This window comes from Paramormyrops kingsleyae, chromosome 11 (genome assembly GCF_048594095.1).
Source record: "Paramormyrops kingsleyae isolate MSU_618 chromosome 11, PKINGS_0.4, whole genome shotgun sequence".
Lineage (NCBI taxonomy): Eukaryota > Metazoa > Chordata > Actinopteri > Osteoglossiformes > Mormyridae > Paramormyrops > Paramormyrops kingsleyae.
Genome location: NC_132807.1, coordinates 28,102,215 through 28,121,244, shown reverse-complemented (window position 1 = coordinate 28,121,244; position 19,030 = coordinate 28,102,215). Strand labels below are relative to the sequence as shown.

The window sequence follows — 19,030 nt, the reverse complement described above, 5'->3', positions numbered from 1 at the left end:
GCATTGCGTTCCAGGCCGCGACTGCAAACCCGACGGCCGGCTGAGTTCACTGACCGACCGGTGAGGTTGCAAAGGAGTGGCAACAGACACTCCGGAGTCATGTGACCCAGCAGTGATAGTGGCATCACTGTGCTCTCCAGTAATACCCAGAATGCACCACACTGTGGTCGTGCCTGTGCTGACCGTACCACCCATGCACTGCCGCCTGCTTTGCGCCTGTTTCCACTTCTAGTTCACAATGAGATTCAGGGCTGTTGCTCTGGAAAACTCATGGACCTCTCGCCAAGAGATGCTCCTGTTTTGCATTCTTCCGTGGTAAGATTTAAATAAGAAAGGTGGAATCGGTTATAGTACTAGCAAGCAGCTTTGATTTAGTTCCAGCTAACAGCAAACCCCATGCTGATAGCAGATTTTTCACGCCCCTTGTGCAAAGCAAAGCGTCTCGATTCTGCCAACTGGGACACCTGCCTAAAGAGTCCAGAATGTGCATGTTCCTCTGAAGGCTCTGAGTCGATTATGCACAGAGCAGAACTGCTGGCTCCCACCAGAACCGGCCAGAAAAGACCTGTTTTGCCAGGCTGGTGCTGGGGGCACTTCCAGGCATGCTTAAGCGGTCGGGGAAAAAGCAGGGGGTCCGTTGGCAAGCGGACGAGGCAGCTGCCGCAGCCCCCACCCCGTTTTTATTCCACAAGTGGCTTCAAGAGAAACAGTTAAACCTCCACCGGGATCTTTACTGGTGGCCAATATCGCCGCACTCACAGTGCCACGCCAGGCACTACGGGCTCTGACTGCCGCAGCACGTATTTTAGACCTCCGCCAGACCCAAAGTCACCCCCGTCTGCACCCTGACAACTTCGAGCATTTCCTCAGAATGGCAGCGGGTCTCTTTACACATGCGGGTGCTTCTCTCGGGGAGACCGATGCGAGTGCACGCGCTGCCCCATTTTCTTTCAGCGCCTTGCACTGCAGAGGATGGAGGCGAAGTGCAATGAACGGGACGCGCATAAAGACAGCACGCTCCCTGGGAGACGAGGAGAGAAAAGGAGTCTTGAAGAGTAGTAAAACTCTTTTGGCACTGATTAGATCTCCTTCGAAGCAGCCCCACCCCCCTTCTGCAGCGTGCTATATATACACACAGTTTTCAGGACTCATTCATCAGCCTGCACTCTGCCTGCGCCGTATGTGTATGCGTGTGTGTGTGCGTGCCTGAGTCTTAAGGGGGTACATGGTCTTTTCTTTGTGAGACACATCCCCTCCTCTGTCAGAAAACGAGAGAGAGTGAGAGAGAGAGAAAGAGAGAGGGAGGAAACGAGTAAGGGGGAGAACTGCACTTCAGATCTCACATGCCATGGAAGAGCATGCGCTGCTCTTCTGGATTTCCATGGGACTTATGTCCGCCATGGTCGGCGGGGCCATGAGGAAGATCCTGGCGACGCACGTCAGCACCGGTCCCACCATGGCGGCCTGGCTGGGGGTCACCATGCTGGTGGAGCGACTTAGCTCGCTGGGCCTCCCTGCCGTGCTGGCGCTGGCCGCTCTGGGAGCCGTCTGCCTCCTTGTGCCCTACTGGAGCCCCCCGGTGGCCCCTCTTCCCACAGAGGGCAGGGCGGTCTTCATCACAGGTAGGGGCGCCCGCCGGCTCCGCCGCCTCTCTACCTACCCGCCGAGGCACTAGTTGCACAACTTCCCCCTCTGTCACTCTATCTTTCTGCCAGCGCTCTCTCCCTCTTTCTTTCTCTCTCTCTCAAATGCACCGGCTTGCAAGGCTCCAACACACCCCTGACATGTTAAATTTCACACAAGGAGCAGCTGCACGACCCCCATCGGGTGTCAGTCTGCATCTGGGCTTCGGAAATGTCCTGGTGTGCAGCCCCTTCCTGGTGCTACATTTTCAGCACAAACTACTACCAGCAAGTCTATGCTCTCATTTATGATGCAGCACACTGAACCCCTAAACACATATTTTCTATCTAATTTCAAAACTAATGTAAGCCTTTTGGTGAAAACTGATTACCTCCACTTCACTTAATGTACTGTTTGAAAGCATAAGTTCTTGTGATCAAGCTTAGTTCTTATATAACTCTCAGGATAGCATCTCTCAGTGCAGTGTGTGTTAAATATTAATGAGCTTATTAAATCCTTTTTATATTGAAGTAATCACCGGCTTATAATCCTGTGTATTACTTTTCAAGATATGCAGCCAACATCTGCTGTAAATTGCTAAAACAGAATTAAATGATTAGTGCTTTAATGCTGTATGTATTGAATAACTATATTAAATCCCTGAGCAAAGTCTGTGTATAGTTCATCAAATACTGCACAAAGTGCTTGTGTAAATGCCAGAAAATGACCTGTAACCAAATTTGGGTTTTCTTTTTGATATTCCCATGTGATCCTTGTGAGTGGAAATTATATTATACTTCATGGGCTTTCTTGACTTCATTAACATCATGACCTCATTATCAACACGTATATCTTATTGCCTAAACTTTCAGTGAAATCCAGGCATAAATTACTTGTAGACTTTGAGCACAGCCAATGGGCATTGCTGAACCTCACAACACCGAAAATGAGGAGACTGATTCTTACAAAAATCATATTTTTAACATGTGTTTATTATTATTGTTGCCATTAGTTTAAAAATACTTTTAAGAGCTATGCTGCCCAATCTGGTCTTTAGAAATCAAAATGCATTACACATTTGCCGTGTAATTATCCTAAATAAATAAAATCCATAGTTATTCCCATTAATCCTAAAAATGCATAATGTAGCCCAGTGTCAACATTTCAACTCCAATAGTTCACGTCACACACTTCTGTACAACATAGAACCCCTATGCAGATCCACATAACGCTTTTGTATGGGAACATGTTGCTTCAAGACTGATATTTGCTGAATGGAGTAGATCCATATAGATATATAAAAGATTAGCTGTACTTTATGGTACCTGCTGCAAGCAAGACAAAATACTATCGTACTAACCCCGATTATTAAAAGCGCGCACACACGCTCACACTGAATAAACACCATTCTTCTCTGGCCTGAATCCAAAGGTGTGGGCGGGACAAACAACTTTCCGAAGTGAGAACAGAATTTATCTGCTTCATGCCGAGTAACGACACGGAGAAAAGCATGCTGACTGATCTGTTTCATAGAGAATCCCGTGTGCGGTTCCGCTCTCTCGCTCCCGGCTGTCCTCTAACCTGCAGGAACAGCGGACGGTGCGTGATGTTCACCTGCCCAAGCGCAATCTCCACGCTCTTCTTACAATAACTGGCTTTAAATCGTGCTTTAACCAGACAAAAAAGTGATTAAATATAAAAATGCACATAAATTTGTTACAGGTTGTCACTTAGACACTCTGGAGAAGTTGGGATTATTTTATGTCGATGGTCGGTTATTCTTTACATCGGTGATCATGAAATATCAAAGCATGAACCCAGATCGACACTGAAGATCCAGTCACAAAAGGTGGAAATGTTTTCACGGCACTTAGAGCAGGTATAGTTACCCCCAGAACACCTGTGATATGCTGCTTCAGCCTGCTCGCCGCATTGCTCTGTTCCTTAACCGATTATAGTGTGCGTAGTACCAACATGCGTGAAACATGCAAACTACGTTGGTCTGAGTGTAAAAACAGATTTAAAAAATACTGCGTACCTCAAGTAAGAACAGTGTATTACAATAGTTTAGCTCGAAATCACAAAACATGGATATGAATATCGTTTGAAATAGATGAGTAGGCAATTTAAATTCCCATGGAAACAGCATTAACCAAGTTTCAAGCGAAAGAGCATAGTGTACTGGCAAACTTAAATAATACGTGTAATAAAGGTTGATGTACGTTTCACATCGTTTGATGGTTTAATAAGGCACTCATTTATGATCGTATACTCTGCGGTGAGTAAAAATTAACGTTGTGTACACAATGATACATTAAAACGTAAGATATAGCGTGCGGAGAAGGAGCGTCCAGGTTTATGATTAAAAGCGTCGACCAGGTACAGTACTTGTACTGAGTGGGCTGCTCACTTCATTACCAAAACAAAAGTTTGTGGGTATGCACTGACAGTTTGAAAGTGACAAAATAAACCTGGAAAAGAATTACAGTGGCTAGGACTAGTAAGAGGCAGTCTAGTGGCATGGAAACGAGACTCGGATCACCTTCTTACCCAATGGCTTAGGGAGCGAAGCGTCCCCGCCCGACGCATAGCGCAAGCCGCCGTGCTTTGGCATAATGTTCAGCTCACTAAGCTGAAAAAGTTGAATTTCATCCAATGACGCTGTTGTTGCCGTTGGAAGTGGTGTCATATTTCTTTATCACAGATATCCGGGAGAGACCAGGATTTCATTCGTGCTTTCAAAGACTACGTAACGTTCAAAGACGCATCGCTGTTTTCGAGGAACAATGGATAATTAAGCGAAAACCAGTAGTAGACCAATGAAACAAAGTATTAAGGATTCAAGATGTTGTTTTTTCCAATGCAACAAGTTCATTGAAAAGCTTACTCATTCAGCCGCACCTAGTACAAAGAACAACTTACTGGATACAAATAAATATGCAAGAGGTGCAATAGTGCTGTGAAAACAAGTGACACACTTTTCAACACAAATAAAGCACAGATTTTACAGTAGTCCAGATTTAACTATCAATTATGTAGACCACGTGGGGAAATCTAGTATTCCACGTTCAGATGTCACTGCCAGATTTCAGGACTGAATGGTTCCTAACAGACATTTTATTAATGGGCTTTTCCTGACCTGCATTGAATCACCTTGTAACTTTGTAAAAAAATAAAGGGAAAAAATGTTAAACCTCTTATGAATCAATTTAAATGGGGGGGGGGGGGGGGGGGGGGCAGCATAGCTGTGGGGATGAAAGCTGGAATTGCACAGACTGGCTCAGTTTCCAACTTGTTCAGTGGGTCACTGTGAATTAACGTGCTGAACAAGATGGTATATACCAGCCCTTGTTTATGTTGCACAAGAAAAACTGCCGTAAAGCCTTATGCTGTGTTTTCTTCTTAATGTTATTTAACCACATTTAATCTGTATCATGAAAAAATCTTATTTAGTCCTACATTACCAAGGTCAACATAGGAAAGTAATGTCTTGGGTTCATTTTAGGAATGTCTGGAAGGTAGTTTACAGCAAGAGAGTTTGAATTACACCCAGTTTGCAGTACTTACGGCCCAGTACTAGATCTTCCCACTAACCTTGTCCATTTGAGTAGGCAGCAAACAGCTTCATGATGTAGAACATGTTTAAGGGGAAAAGCTTAAATTGTGCACGTGTGTGTGGGGGGGTCAGGAACAGCTTAAACATCCCTGGCAAAGTAGAAATAGCTCTTTTCTGTGTTTTTCAATAAAGATCAGAGATTAAAGGGGGGCCTTATCCAGATGTTTTTCCTCGTGATGAGGGCATAGAAAAGCTGAGTCTCCGGGAAAAGCAGGTGTGCTGCTCGTGAAGTTTGTCTTTGTTTTCACTCTTTTAACTGCAGCAGCCCGTGGTTAAATAGTACAGTGACCGGTGAGATTAAACAGCTCGTACAAGTGTTAATGTGCATTGGTTTCCAGGCACGTCCAGTGCCACCAAGGGAGACCAAAAATACAGCGTGTTCCTGGAAGTATCACAGAGGTGAAAACATGACAAGCCTGTCACCTCCAGTCCTATGGGTTCTATTGTTGTAACTTTGAGAGGCTATTTAACCTGCTTTACCTCAGAAATATATAAAACTATCAGCGTGACAAGCTATAAATTGATTTTTCCAACAAAAACAGCAAAGCTGTTGTTTGGTACCAGCCTTTTGCTATGGCATTTCAAGAAATCTGAAAGGACACTTTCTGCAAGCTACAATCGCTGTGTCTCCATGGCACCAAGATTTGCATCACATGCATGTTTCTCATGCCACAGTACAAAAACACTGATTGCACTTGTTTGCGTTCAAAATAATGATACTGATCTAACCCACTTATCTTCGTGTCCATAGTCCCGCTTTGTTGTGATTTCGGCAAAACACGTGCCAGTTTTCCGTCTGCTTTTTAATGAATGCATGTAGAACCCTATCTACACATTCAATTAGGTGCTCAATTTGGTTAATTGGCTAGTAATTGCATGAGCTACTTCTGTGTAACATTTCAGGTGTACCACACTGTTTTTTGTTCTTAGTTCCACATGCTCGGGGGGGCTGGCTCGATCCCCATCGACTGTACATCGAGCTTAAACTTCGTAGACTTCTGAGTAAACGAATTCCACACCATTCCCATCTGTTTCGACGTGCTATGTGCCTGGTGTGATTGCCCATTAGGTATTGATTGTGTGTTCTCATACCATTCGGTTTCTTTGATCGCTAGACGATTCTCAGCTCTTCCCGAGAACCTGCTGAGCTGTTGTTGCGTAAAAGCAAGCGGAGTCAGACGCCATCCGCTGTAGCTGCCACTTTTATGGGACTTCTGCCTCTTCTTTGTCTTTTTTTCCCCCTTTCAGCCCATTTGAAGCTGGGGCCTATTAGCTGAAGTAATACGCTGGCTTATACGGGTCGCCGTGGTCTCCCTCAGGTCAGTGCACAGACTGAAAACAAATAAAGCGAGAATAAAGCGTGTACTCAAAAATGGTTGCGTCAACATACTGTTACGATGTTATCAGAATCATTTTGGAAACCATCCAAGGAATTCATTGGGAACCCAGCACATTCAAGTAATTTCTGGTTAATCTAATGTGGGTGAAAGACTAAAAACATCACACGCAGACAGCGAATCTCAATGGGGGCGTAAACAAGATTATTGGCTTTTGTCTTACTTGTCGCAAGCCTTGCCAGCAGCCTGTCAATATTTGGCTAACCAACACGCTACTGCTTGAAGTTGATTGGCACGAGAGATCAGATCAGTAAGCATGACTTACTCTGTCGTCCTCGTCCTGGTGAGTCACACACAAAGTTGAACCTCTCACACCCCAGGGAACTCTGTGTGCTGTTTATTCAGCAATATTAACCCAATGTCACTCAACAGATTTACTTTATGCCGCCAAACCACGGGTGTGCAGTTTTACGCACTGTTCTTGGACGATGTCCAGCATCAGTCTGTAGTTGAAAGGCCCTGTAAACTTGACTCTAAAAATATCTTCACTACACAATCTTATGCAATTGATACAGCTTCACCTCACCCTATTACGATTTGTCAACAGCAAAAACGAAACTTAGCAAAAAAATACCTGACGAATGAAGCCATCTTATTTTGAGACTTTCATTGTCAAATCGATTGCATGCGTCTCATTTTACATTTTGACTTTTAGTTTGAATACTGGCAATGTCTGTTGCGGCTAAATAAACATTCCAATGGCTGCTCTTGACCACCCCTTAAATTAATTCCCAATGATGAAATCTTTGTTTTATTCCGTTGATTTATTCTGTGTAAACCGAGTGATTCTGTATACAGATGTGTGTGAAATTTAACTGCAACGTGAAAGAACAATTTCACTTTTCAGTAACTCAGAACAAATGTTAGTTAAGCATTTAATCGGGCTAATTTGTGCATTCTTTGGAATACAGCTGCTTGACTTATATGCTATTTACATGTGACACATCTCCTGAGATCTTTTGGCGTGATGGCCCTACCCACAGGGTACGGAATGCACACAGGATATCTGGCCTGCAATAGGACACAGCCTGACCTCCGCATAATTTGTGAATCTGGCATGTATCCTCAGACTACCTTATCTTATGATAAGGTCCAGCAGAAATATGAGAAATATGGAGGTGTGATTATGATAACAGGACAAGTCATCTTTCACTATGAACACGCCGTTCAGGGTAAAGGTGACAAGTGTTAACTTTCACCGGAATGAATCGGATGCATATGTTACCTTCAATGCATTGTTCATTGAAATGCTTATCATCTGCTTATTGTCCAGCCATGGCAGACTTTTCACTCCTTAGTTATCAATCGATAGAATGTCAAGTGTCAAGTACACATACTCCCTGTACTAGACAAAATGGACCTTGTGATGTTTTTCTTGAAGGTTTTCAGCATGCCTTTCTGTTACTCATTTACTTATTGCTAAATTAGGAATGACAGGCTACACCTAGAAATGTCATTCATCAGTTTTGAGGGAAAATAGACCCCTCTTTAAATGACACCCTCTTAGATACTTGCAACAGTGCCAAGGTCCATTTGAGTTGTATATCTAGTTTCACTAAATGGTAGCAAAACCTCATTGCAAACTTACAGCAGATTGTTCATTTGCATTGTTTGTTACTCAGTGTTTACACATATCATGAATAAGTGTCAAAACTGTGTTTCCCAGCCATACTTGTAAGGGATTATGTATCTAAAACTATGTTTGTTTGAAGAACAGGAGACGTGAAATGCTTTTTTTGAGAAGCGCATTCGACTGTAACGCAATGGAGCGTGTCTTTGACTTTATATTATATGGATGGCCGACTATTTGCAATGCATAGTCATGGGTTGTTGCTACCTTTGTAGTTACATATTTGTGAAAGTTATCAAGATGAAAATGCTATTCATTCTACTGAAAGCGATTCCATCCTGGGATAACATTCCAAGGGAAGTTTAGTGACATTCTGTGAAAGCCAGGTAGATCAAGTTGAAAGAACAGTAAGTTCTAGTACACCAAAATAAATCTGGAACAAATCAGTGTTCTCAAATATTTAGATGAAGTACTGATACCAGACAAGGAACAAAACATCACACCACAGAATGCAAATAGGATGTGTTCAATATGCTGGTATCATTGTCATTAAAATAGTGTATATTTAATACTGACTTTAATGCAGTCTCAATAACGTGTCAATAAGGAGAAGGAAAATTCCCAATAACAGAAGTAAGCATGGATGTACCCTCATTTGGTAACTGGGTTTAACACACACTCTTTATTTTCTGTCAGGTTGTGACTCCGGTTTCGGGAAGTCAGCCGCTCAGAAGCTGGATGCGCTTGGGTTCGAGGTGTTCGCCAGCGTCCTGGATCTGAGTGGAGAAGGAGCCCAAGAGCTGCAGCGGGTTTGCTCGTCCCGTCTCACACTCATCCAGATGGACATAACCCAAGCCCAGGACATTCAGCAGGCGCTGGCTCGCACCAAGGCCAAACTGGGGCTCCGAGGTGAGATGCACATTAATGACAGCTGGAGTGATTCCTAACACATGGGGGGGGTCACGTGCTTCTTCACGTCTCATATTGTGGGACAGGCATAAACATTCATGTCTTCGACTTGTAGCTCCCCGCCGGCAATTCATTGTGAATTTCAGACATGCAGTGTTACTGACACATTAATTGTTTTTACACTGAAGACGATTTTATAACATTTTTTATTAGCTTAATTAAAAAAAAAAAAATCCACCATATTAAAGTTTAGGTGAAAATAAGGAATGCTGAAGATGTAATTAATGCAACAAAAGTCTGTTTATTGGGAGGGGTAAATAAATCAAAATACTGGGGGGATACACGTCCTCCAGGTTCCTACGCTCTTAACACAGTGAGTGTCTCTGTCTGTATGCACAATTTGGGGGGGTTGTTTACTTAAAAAACAGTGTATTGGCTGTACAGGATGTGGCCAATATGAAATCTGACTCCTGGCAGATAGGGGCAAACTGGATCTCCTCGCATGCGGGGATCACTCACCTGTCACTCATCCCTCCCACGTTCTCTGTCCAACAAGCTCACACTTGCTTAGTCACTCAGTCACTCGCGCTTTTCTTCTGCCTCACTGCATGCTCACCTACCCAGTAACCTTGCTCACTTTACAATTTCCAGCCGAGAGCTGCGGGGCCTGTTTGTTTCCATGACTCTTCACATGCAGAGTGAGCCCGGCCCTCGGGCACATGTATCTCAACACGCCGCACACGCTGTGCCTCTCGTGTTCCACTGAAGGCGCAATGTGTATGTCCAAAGGGGGGAGCTATCCCGATGACATCAGAGTGTGTGGAGAAGAGGGAAGGGGGGGGGGGGGGGGCGAAGACCTCTACACCTGTGGAATCCCTATAGGATGCTTGGCCATGTTCGGTTGGGGGAGGGGGGGGGGGGCGTGGCTTCGATCAAGATCCCATCTGGTCGATACAGGGTGTCCTAAAATGTCCAAATGTATCTTAAACAGCTGCAGGAACAATGAGGGAGATGAATCTCCTTCTCCCTGAGCCTAATGAAGAAACGCCGCCGTTCCAGAGAAACCCAGCTTGGCCGTCGATTCGCTGCACAGTGTCGCTGAAAACAGGCGATTATACAAGACGAGCTCAAAGGGAAGCGTTTAAAGCAAAGCTCCCGGTTCATATTGGGACTGGTGAAGCATGTATCAGCTATTATCGATGCCCATTTCCCATGACGGCAATTTAGTGCAGCTTGAATCATCACCAAAACTGTCTTGTTGTGAACCAGGGAGGCAGGGAAAACAATGATACGCTGAGAGAAACACAGGAGACATTCCCAAGCGCCCTTGACAGCCCCGCTGTTAAAAGCAGGAGCACCGGAGGACGTGTTAAAACATCCTGTTTATGGGTCATCCCAGGCTGTACATCAAGAAGGCAACAGCGGGACCAGGGCTGGCCGCCTGCCAAGGGATGAAGTTCACATGTGAACACAGTCCTTTTAAATAGCTCCTGCTCCAGATTTTGCTCTCGCGTTAAGGTCATGTTTTGAATTAGCTCTATTTTAGAATTGTTCAAAAGATGTGAACGCCAGCTTAAATGAATGTACAAGGCTTATAACACACGACGCGGGATGAATGTAACTCATCGGATCCTGATATTATGAAATTTTAACTAGGTTCTTAGGAATTCTTGGGTTGCCATAGACTCTGTCTGGCCCTTCGTGGACAGACTCAGAGCCAGCATTCAGCTCCCCTTGAGTAGCTGGGGTTGAGGACGTCACTCAAGGGGCCCGACACTGTTATGATTACTGTCCACGGGTTTCAAACGCACTACCTTCTGGATGCAGACATAGCTCAGTAGCCCGCTGAGCTGCACAGCATCCCTTTGCGTTTTTTTGTAAACACTGTGTTGCACTCTGTGGCCTCTGGTAGCCTCTGGTAGCCTCTGGTAGCCTCTGAGTCATTCATTAGACAGCTGCGATAAGGGCTTTTATGTTTACCTCTAGCTATGCGGGACACCTGCTTTAGGTTAGTGGGTGGACTAACAGGGGGGGCCCCTCATTAGCTGTGCAGGCGTGAGCTACCAGCGCTGGCAGCGTCCTAGACTACAGTCAGCACGGTTTGTTTGTGGGCGAAGTGTGAGCATTTGGGGGGGTTTGCTGCATCCTGTCCGCAGAAAAGCATGCACCCCCGTGAGCAGAGCTGAGTCATGGAAGTCCAGGAGATGGAGACAGGACCACAAGACCAGCAGAGAAGCAGACATTCTCCATCAAACATTTTGGAGGATGTATGTTCACACAATAGCTTTATAGAAAGAGGAACTGGGAAGAAATAGTGTACATGTTAATTTGCAGAAAATACAGGCACTATCAGAGAGGCACAGTTCAATTAAACTCAACAGGGAACAAAATCAACGCAATTTTATTTTAAAAAAACCTTTCTAATAACAAAACAAGGCTTTTTTTCTTTAGTTATGTTGAAGGTAAAAAAAAATATAAAACAGAAACTGAAAAGTCAAACCAAATGAAATAATCTATACACTGTCCTTCACCTGCTCGCCAAAGCAAAACAGTGCAGTTACTCAACAATCTATCAGAATTACAACATGATCTGTGAACCTTGAAACAGTAAGAAAAAGTAGATGTGCAGGTCATTTGAGCTCATGGACTTTATTCCCCCATAACAGAGACATGCAGAGGAAATGAGAAGATAACTGAGCTGCAGTGAAGGGAGGACAGAATGGACTCATGGTTTGGGCCAATCGGAGAAATGATGGGAAATCATGCATGCAGTAAAACATTATATTGGCTGTTGCTGCCTGGTGGGGGGTGTCCAGTGACCAGACATTTGAACACTACATGAACTTTTTCGAGACTGAATTTACGCTGATTTTGATTCTGGCACCGTGGAATATTTCTAAAAATTCCAAAAGCATAGATGGGTGATGCCAGGCTTTGATGAAGGTCCACGCCCCTGTGGGTTCCGCTCCTGACCTCTTGTCTGCTTCTCGTGTCGTGAGTGTCCATGGGAAACGTCTAGGCCCCATGAACGTTTCTGCCAGCACGCGTGTCTGCTCTCCTCGTCCCCCTCTGGGTCTCGCTGTTTCACGTGGACACGGAGCACACACTGTTCCCTGTCTGGCTTTCTGCTTTTGGCCCTCTCTGCACTCTTCTCTGCTCTTTCCATCTTGCACCCCCCCCCCTCCCCCCCGCCCCTTTTTTCCTCTCGAGTACGATGGAATCGAAAACGAAGCAGGGGGTTTGGAAATCAGCATAAATCACGAAATCGGCTGCACTCTTGGAAATGTAAGGCAAAAATTTAACTCGAGCACAGGGGAGAGGATGGAGGTTAGTGTAGGGAGGGTGGGGGTTAAGGAAACTACCTTAAGCAAGGGCACTTGATGTTACCGCAACATGAATGTCTGTGATTTTGAAACAATCGGACTTTTCTGGACCGCCGTTGCCTCGTGTTACACCCATAGCTCTCTGTTTTACTCCCCTTTACTCCTCTTCCTATGTTTGCCCAAGCTGGCATCTCTGACAACATCCATCCAGATGTCTGTAGACCACCCAACCATGGCGGAACATTCTGGGTGAAACATAGAGGGAAGGGGGGGACTGGGCTAGTCCAACTGAGTTGAGCAAAGCTCACCATGCCCCCCATGCCAAGCTCACCATGCCCCCCATGCAAAGCTCACCATGCCCCCCATGCCAAACTCACCATGCCCCCCATGCAAAGCTCACCATGCCCCCCATGCAAAGCTCACCATGCCTCACATGCAAAGCTCACCATGCCTCCCATGCAAAGCTCACCATGCTCCCCATGCCAAGCTCACCATGCCCCCCATGCAAAGCTCACCATGCGCCCCATGCAAAGCTCACCATGCCCCCCATGCAAAGCTCACCATGCCTCCCATGCAAAGCTCACCATGCCCCCCATGCAAAGCTCACCATGCCCCCCATGCCAAACTCACCATGCCCCCCATGCAAAGCTCACCATGCCCCCCATGCCAAGCTCACCATGCCTCACATGCAAAGCTCACCATGCCTCCCATGCAAAGCTCACCATGCTCCCCATGCCAAGCTCACCATGCCCCCCATGCAAAGCTCACCATGCCACCCATGCAATGCTCATCATGCCCTCCATGCCAGCCTGCTGGTAGGAAGCTCCACAATGCAACCTGTTGTCTGTGTTATATGGTGCCCCCCCCCCCCCAGTGGTGGACACCTGGTAGTGCAGGTGGTATGAGTGTCCAAGGCTTGTCACGTCAACTCTGGTACTGTAGGGCTCATCTACCTGAAAGCTGACCTGCTTGATCATCATCTTCACTGAACCAGATAAACCCCATACCAGCATCTCCAAGCCTCACCATATGCTTCACACACAGCTAAACTGAGCCCTGTCACAGGGTCTGATCTCAGCAGCTAACAGAGGTGAGCTCAGCTTCCAGTTAGGTGACATCCAGTCCTCCTTCCTTTTTCTCGACAGGCCTGTGGGGGCTGGTGAATAACGCTGGGGTGTGCGTGAACTTCGGCGATGCGGAGCTTTCTCTCATGTCCAACTACAAGGGCTGCATGGAGGTCAACTTCTTCGGCACACTGAGTGTCACTCAGACATTCCTGCCTCTTCTGCGGCGGGCGAAAGGCAGGATTGTGACAGTGTCCAGCCCCTCAGGTACAGAGACCCGAAGGCGTTCTACACCTCTCCACTGAAATGTTCTGTCGCCGTGCTTTTTCAAATGAACTTGCTCATGACTTCCACTCTGTTCTACAAATCCGTGGAACCTGGAATCTTTCCTGTGCATTTAATAAACATTTTCTAATCCACTGAATGCTATGAAGATGTTGAAGGGTCCTTCACCATTGCTTAAAGCCACCACAGACACCACATGTGACAAAATATTCAACCTAGCAATACATCTACATATGTCTGCTTTATATTGAGGTAATGTCCAAAAGAACATTTGACAGGCTGCAGAGCACCTGAAGGCCTAGGAGAACATCTGAGGAATTTGAGAACATGAGATGGGCCTGTCTCTGTAATATTTGTGCAGTCCCAGTGCCCTTCGTAACGGATGGCCTGAGCATGACTGCGCCGTGATGACACAATGATGGGATGCCTCTTCGAAGTGCCTGGATCACTGCAGGGGTCTCTTCGCTTTTGACATCATATTATAAATGTTTTGAGTCTCGATCACAGCATTTCAGTCCAATGGTGGCGCGTGAAAAAAATTGCCAGCTGGGCGAATGTCGGAAATCCTGCCGGCCGGTGGATCGGGTACGGAAAAAATGCAATGCTCTTGGTCCTGCAGCAAACACAACCAAAACTCACAGACACACAACTCCATGCAAGCTGCCAAGTAAAAGGACTGGATTAGCTTGACTGAAGAGCCAGGGTTGTTCAGGCACTTTGCTATAAACAGTCAATTTAGTACCTTCCAAGGCGTTTTTCTCCCCGTGAGCTGGTTTGCCACAGAAGCCCCTGGAAAGGCTGCTGTTGGTTCCCCTCCTGGCCTGCTCTGCTTGCCAATGCATTCTCATTCACACATGCGTTCTCAGTATCAACTAGTCAGATTCTAGTAGCAGGGCTATTTTTACCACCATGGCGTCCTTATGCAGCAGCACGAGCAGATGCGGCTGTCGGGCACATGGGGTGAAAATGGCAGGCCGTCGTGCTGCATCGCAGATGCTGTCCCCCAGCTCCAATTCTGCACAGACCAGAGGCCTACAATCCAATGTCCAGCTCCGGTGCTCAACGAGTATCGTGTCAGTTGACTGGATAAAAGGCTGCGCAATTTGCTTTGAATAGGTGTCAGTTTACTGCATTGGCTGTGAATGATCTTGCAGTTTATGCTGTGCCACCCTATGGTATGCTTTGCTAGGGAGTCCTGTCTATTGGATTTCTATGTTGCAGAGAGGAGTGTTGTGCTACACTTTGCTGATCTATCCTACCCATGCTATACCATTATGCATTGTGCCGTCTCCTACCCATGCTATACCATTATGCATTGTGCCGTCTCCTACCCATGCTATACCATTATGCATTGTGCCGTCTCCTACCCATGCTATACCATTTTGCATTGTGCCGTCTCCTACCCATGCTATACCATTTTGCATTGTGCCGTATCCTACCCATGCTATACCATTTTGCATTGTGCCGTATCCTATCCATGCTATACCATTATGCATTGTGCCGTATCCTATCCATGCTATACCATTTTGCATTGTGCCGTATCCTACCCATGCTATACCATTTTGCATTGTGCCGTCTCCTACCCATGCTATACCATTATGCATTGTGCCGTCTCCTACCCATGCTATACCATTATGCATTGTGCCGTCTCCTACCCATGCTATACCATTATGCATTGTGCCATATCCTATCCATGCTATACCATTTTGCATTGTGCCGTATCCTACCCATGCTATACCATTTTGCATTGTGCCGTATCCTATCCATGCTATACCATTATGCATTGTGCCGTTGCATGCTGTGACGCGTGCCGTACGCATTACTTTGCAGGGGAGCAGCCGTTTCCCTGCCTGGCAGCGTATGGTGCTTCCAAAGCGGCACTGAACCTGTTCATCAACACTCTGCGGCATGAGCTGGAACCCTGGGGTGTCAAGGTGTCCACCATACTCCCGGCATCATTCAAGACAGGTAATGTGTGTCACACCAAAGGCACTCCAGTGCATCGTGGGATAGCGCACATCAAAGCTCCGACAACATCAAAGCTGTGCCCACGGCAAGGTTCTGCCCACATGAAGCCTCCTCCCACCTCATTATAACACTAGTTGTTGGAATCACAAAAAAGTCCATGCAGAGACATAAATAACAGACAACAGAAAAGGCTTGGGTTCGGACATTTAGAAATCGGTTAAAGATCTGATTGTTATTCTAAACACGTACACAAAATCGGCCAGTGAGATTCCATCGTGGGGCAGCTTCTTGGACCTCCGGCGATTGGCTGTATGTTGATACGTATCTGGCTAGCAAGCCACCTGCCCACAGGGTGCAAATTCAGTCGCAGAGCTCCAACATGTGCATCCACATCCTCACGGGCCAGCGTCCAAGGATTCACATGTGCAGATTGTACTCCAAGTCAAATCAGCCGGATCCTGGGGCATATGGCACGTTAATGTAAGCAGCTGCCTAACCGTGTAAAGTGGTAATATGTTAAGTTACATAAGCTGGCTTTGATAAAGACTGTTATTAGTATAGTATTCATGGGCTTGCCGAGCCCCTGTCATTTACAAGCAGGCCGTCACAGCCTACAGTTTAAGGTCTGACAGCATCCCCTGGACCTTCCTTTAGACGCATGGGTCAGTTGTTCCATCCTGCATCCAGGGGGCTATGAGATACATTTAAAGGGAAGGCTGCTTTGTTCCACTTCTGTGCTCACCTACCGCTGTGGGATGTTGCGTTAAGGGAAGGTGCTCTAAATCCCTGGATAAACCGTACCCGCGGTCTTCTTGACGTCGATGCTTCCTGTACACTTAATCAACCGGCTGCCCCTCCGGCAAAACTGAAAAAAGACCAGAAGAACGAGATTAGGGGGTGAGCGTTGAAGTGAGCGCAGTGGAAGGATCTAAACAGTGCAGGGGGGGGGGGGCATCCCCACCCAGTGAAATTCAGTTCGGCGAGAAGTGCTGCAGTCCCACATGTGCCGGGGGGGGGGATTCAACACAGTCACTGAATTGAATGGTGTATCTCAAAGAAGCCACTCCTCCTCCACAAGCACAGCTCAGCTAATGGAACATGATTCAGTGTCAGCTAAATAAACACATGAACACCAGTCAGACTTGCACTGCGTGGGGCTTCTTCTGAGCCAGCAGAGTTTACTTTGGGTTTACTTTGATTCAGGGATTGAAGTAAAAGCCCTGCGCAGACGGTGGCCCCTACTGGACACCTACTGGATCACTAAATAGACAAACAGCCAAGCCCTCATGTCTGAGTGACCCCTGCCCCCTGTCGGCATTCTTTTCTAGGTCAATCCAGTAATTCTGAGTACTGGGAGCTCCAGTACAAGCACCTCCTCCAGAACCTACCTCCAGCCCTCCTGGAGGAGTACGGCGAGGAGTACATGCTGGAGACGAAGCAGCTTTTTCAGCAACACGCCAAGATGGCGAATGAGGACCTGAGCCCCGTCATCGACACCATCCTCGACGCTCTGGTGTCACCGCGGCCCAAGGTGCGCTACTACGCCGGCCCAGGCGTGGGCCTCATGTACTTCATCCACAGCTACTTCCCCATGTCCCTGAGCGACCGCTTCCTACAGAGACTCTTCGTGAAGAAGAAAGTGCTGCCTCGGGCACTGCAGAAGCACGGCAGCAACAGCAGCGACAGCCACAACAACAACAACATCGACAAAGTAGGCGAATAAACGCGGATCGGCACACGCAGAGATGCGATAGGACCAGCCATTTAACGTACTCACAGTGATGTTTTCCCACTGTACCCTCTTCCTTACCTGTGTTTTGTACTTTTTGAAGGGATCACCAAATCGCACCCAAACGTCTACATCTTACTGGAGGACATGGCACATATATGCGTGTAATAAGGTCAAACAGGGGACAGTAGGCTAAAGTTCACAAAGCCAGACTGTCAAGCAGCTTTTCTGTGCTGTCTTGGAAAGGAGGTTTTCTGCTGAGGGAGATTATACATACTGTCCACCTGATAACTACAGATACCACTAGATTGGTTACATCATGTGACGTGTTAAAATCTCAGCTCTTGGGAGTTTTACTTACAGAAAAATGTTCTGAGAGAAAAAGGAAAATTGATTGGTTCAGATAGATAACCAATCAGATTGTAGAGGAGGTGGGGCCAAGAAACTAGAACAGGTGGGACCAAGACATCTGATTGGTTCGTCCCACTTCCTCTAGTTGCTTGGACCCACCTCCTCTACAATCTGATTGGTTATCTCTCTGAACCAGTCATTTTTCCTTCTGCCCCCAGAAGATTTTTGTGTAAGTAAAACTCCCATGAGCAAAATGTCAACCTAAATGCACTGACACGTATGGAAAAAAAAGCTGCCTGCCTTTTGTCTGTATGACTGTATTTGTGTGCGTGCGAATGTATGCGTTTGAATATTTCGGTGTGTGCTTGTGTATGTGTGTGGGTGTTTCTGTGTTTGTCGGCAGGCTGCGTCTGGGGTTTCGCTGTACACTGGAATCGTATTGTTTCTGGGCAGAACCGATCCAGCAGGACCACTTCACCAATGCCACGTACTGATTTGGGTTCACAGCACAGCAGCTGAATCTCACGCAATGCCTCAGCTCTCGGTTTTGTAAATAAACACCTTGATATTCACTTTGGGTGCAAAGACCGAATTGCCAAGGGTCATTTTTACTGTATTACTCTCTGTTCGTGTTTTTTTCCTCTTATGTTGTTCTTTGAATCAAAATATTTATGCCAGTTTCTTCACGAATCAATAAGACTGTGAATTTTGTAAAAAAAAAAAATAATAAAAATAAGCAAATTGTTCATACAGTTAATTCTTTGATAGTATTAAAAAATAAAATATTTTGAATTGTCTCTTGTGTTCCTAAAGGTACCATGCTTTTATTTCTCATCAAGATTTCATTGAGAGCCACATTAATTATTTAAAATTTCTTGTCCTCAAACACTTCACCCGAGTATATTTTAGTTTGCCCCCACGTTTCCTAATTTCTTATTACATTTTGATTCATGAAGTGGGAAATTTCCCACTCTGCCAACAACCAGCTATAAAAACAAAGCAGTTGTGGACTTTTTCCCCGCTGGTCAGCAGTTTGGCCGCCTTATTAGATAATGATCGGCAGTCGGTCTGTACCCGTTCCGGGAATCTTCCCCGGGCTTCGTTGAAACGGCAGGCTGGCAGAAACCCCACAGAGGCTGGCATAGAGATTTCCTAACGCGAGTGGGGTGGCACTTTTGGCCCCTGTGGTGAAGAA

General features: G+C 46.2%; 1 protein-coding gene across 2 annotated transcripts; it reads left to right on the top strand.

Moving 5' to 3' along the window:
- The first annotated feature begins 1,135 nt into the window (after positions 1-1,135).
- hsd11b2 (hydroxysteroid (11-beta) dehydrogenase 2) lies at positions 1,136-18,632 on the top strand. 2 transcript variants are annotated; one of them, XM_023790404.2, is made up of 5 exons: positions 1,137-1,622; positions 8,903-9,115; positions 13,584-13,769; positions 15,618-15,755; positions 17,084-18,632. In XM_023790404.2, exons 1-5 carry the CDS (start codon positions 1,349-1,351, stop codon positions 17,476-17,478), a joined length of 1,206 nt encoding a protein of 401 aa, XP_023646172.1. In that variant the 5' UTR covers positions 1,137-1,348; the 3' UTR covers positions 17,479-18,632. The 2 variants fall into 2 exon arrangements, with proteins under 2 accessions (XP_072574457.1, XP_023646172.1); XM_072718356.1 differs by lacking the exon at positions 13,584-13,769 and having other exon boundaries at positions 1,136-1,622.
- The last annotated feature ends 398 nt before the right edge of the window (positions 18,633-19,030 follow it).

Coding starts and splice junctions, on each gene's coding strand:
- hsd11b2 (XM_023790404.2), top strand. CDS start 1,349: ATGGAAGAGCATGCGCTGCTCTTCTGGATTTCCATGGGACTTATGTCC. Junction 13,770..15,617: donor GACAGTGTCCAGCCCCTCAG/GTACAGAGACCC, acceptor ATTACTTTGCAG/GGGAGCAGCCGTTTCCCTGC. Junction 15,756..17,083: donor CCCGGCATCATTCAAGACAG/GTAATGTGTGTC, acceptor ATTCTTTTCTAG/GTCAATCCAGTAATTCTGAG.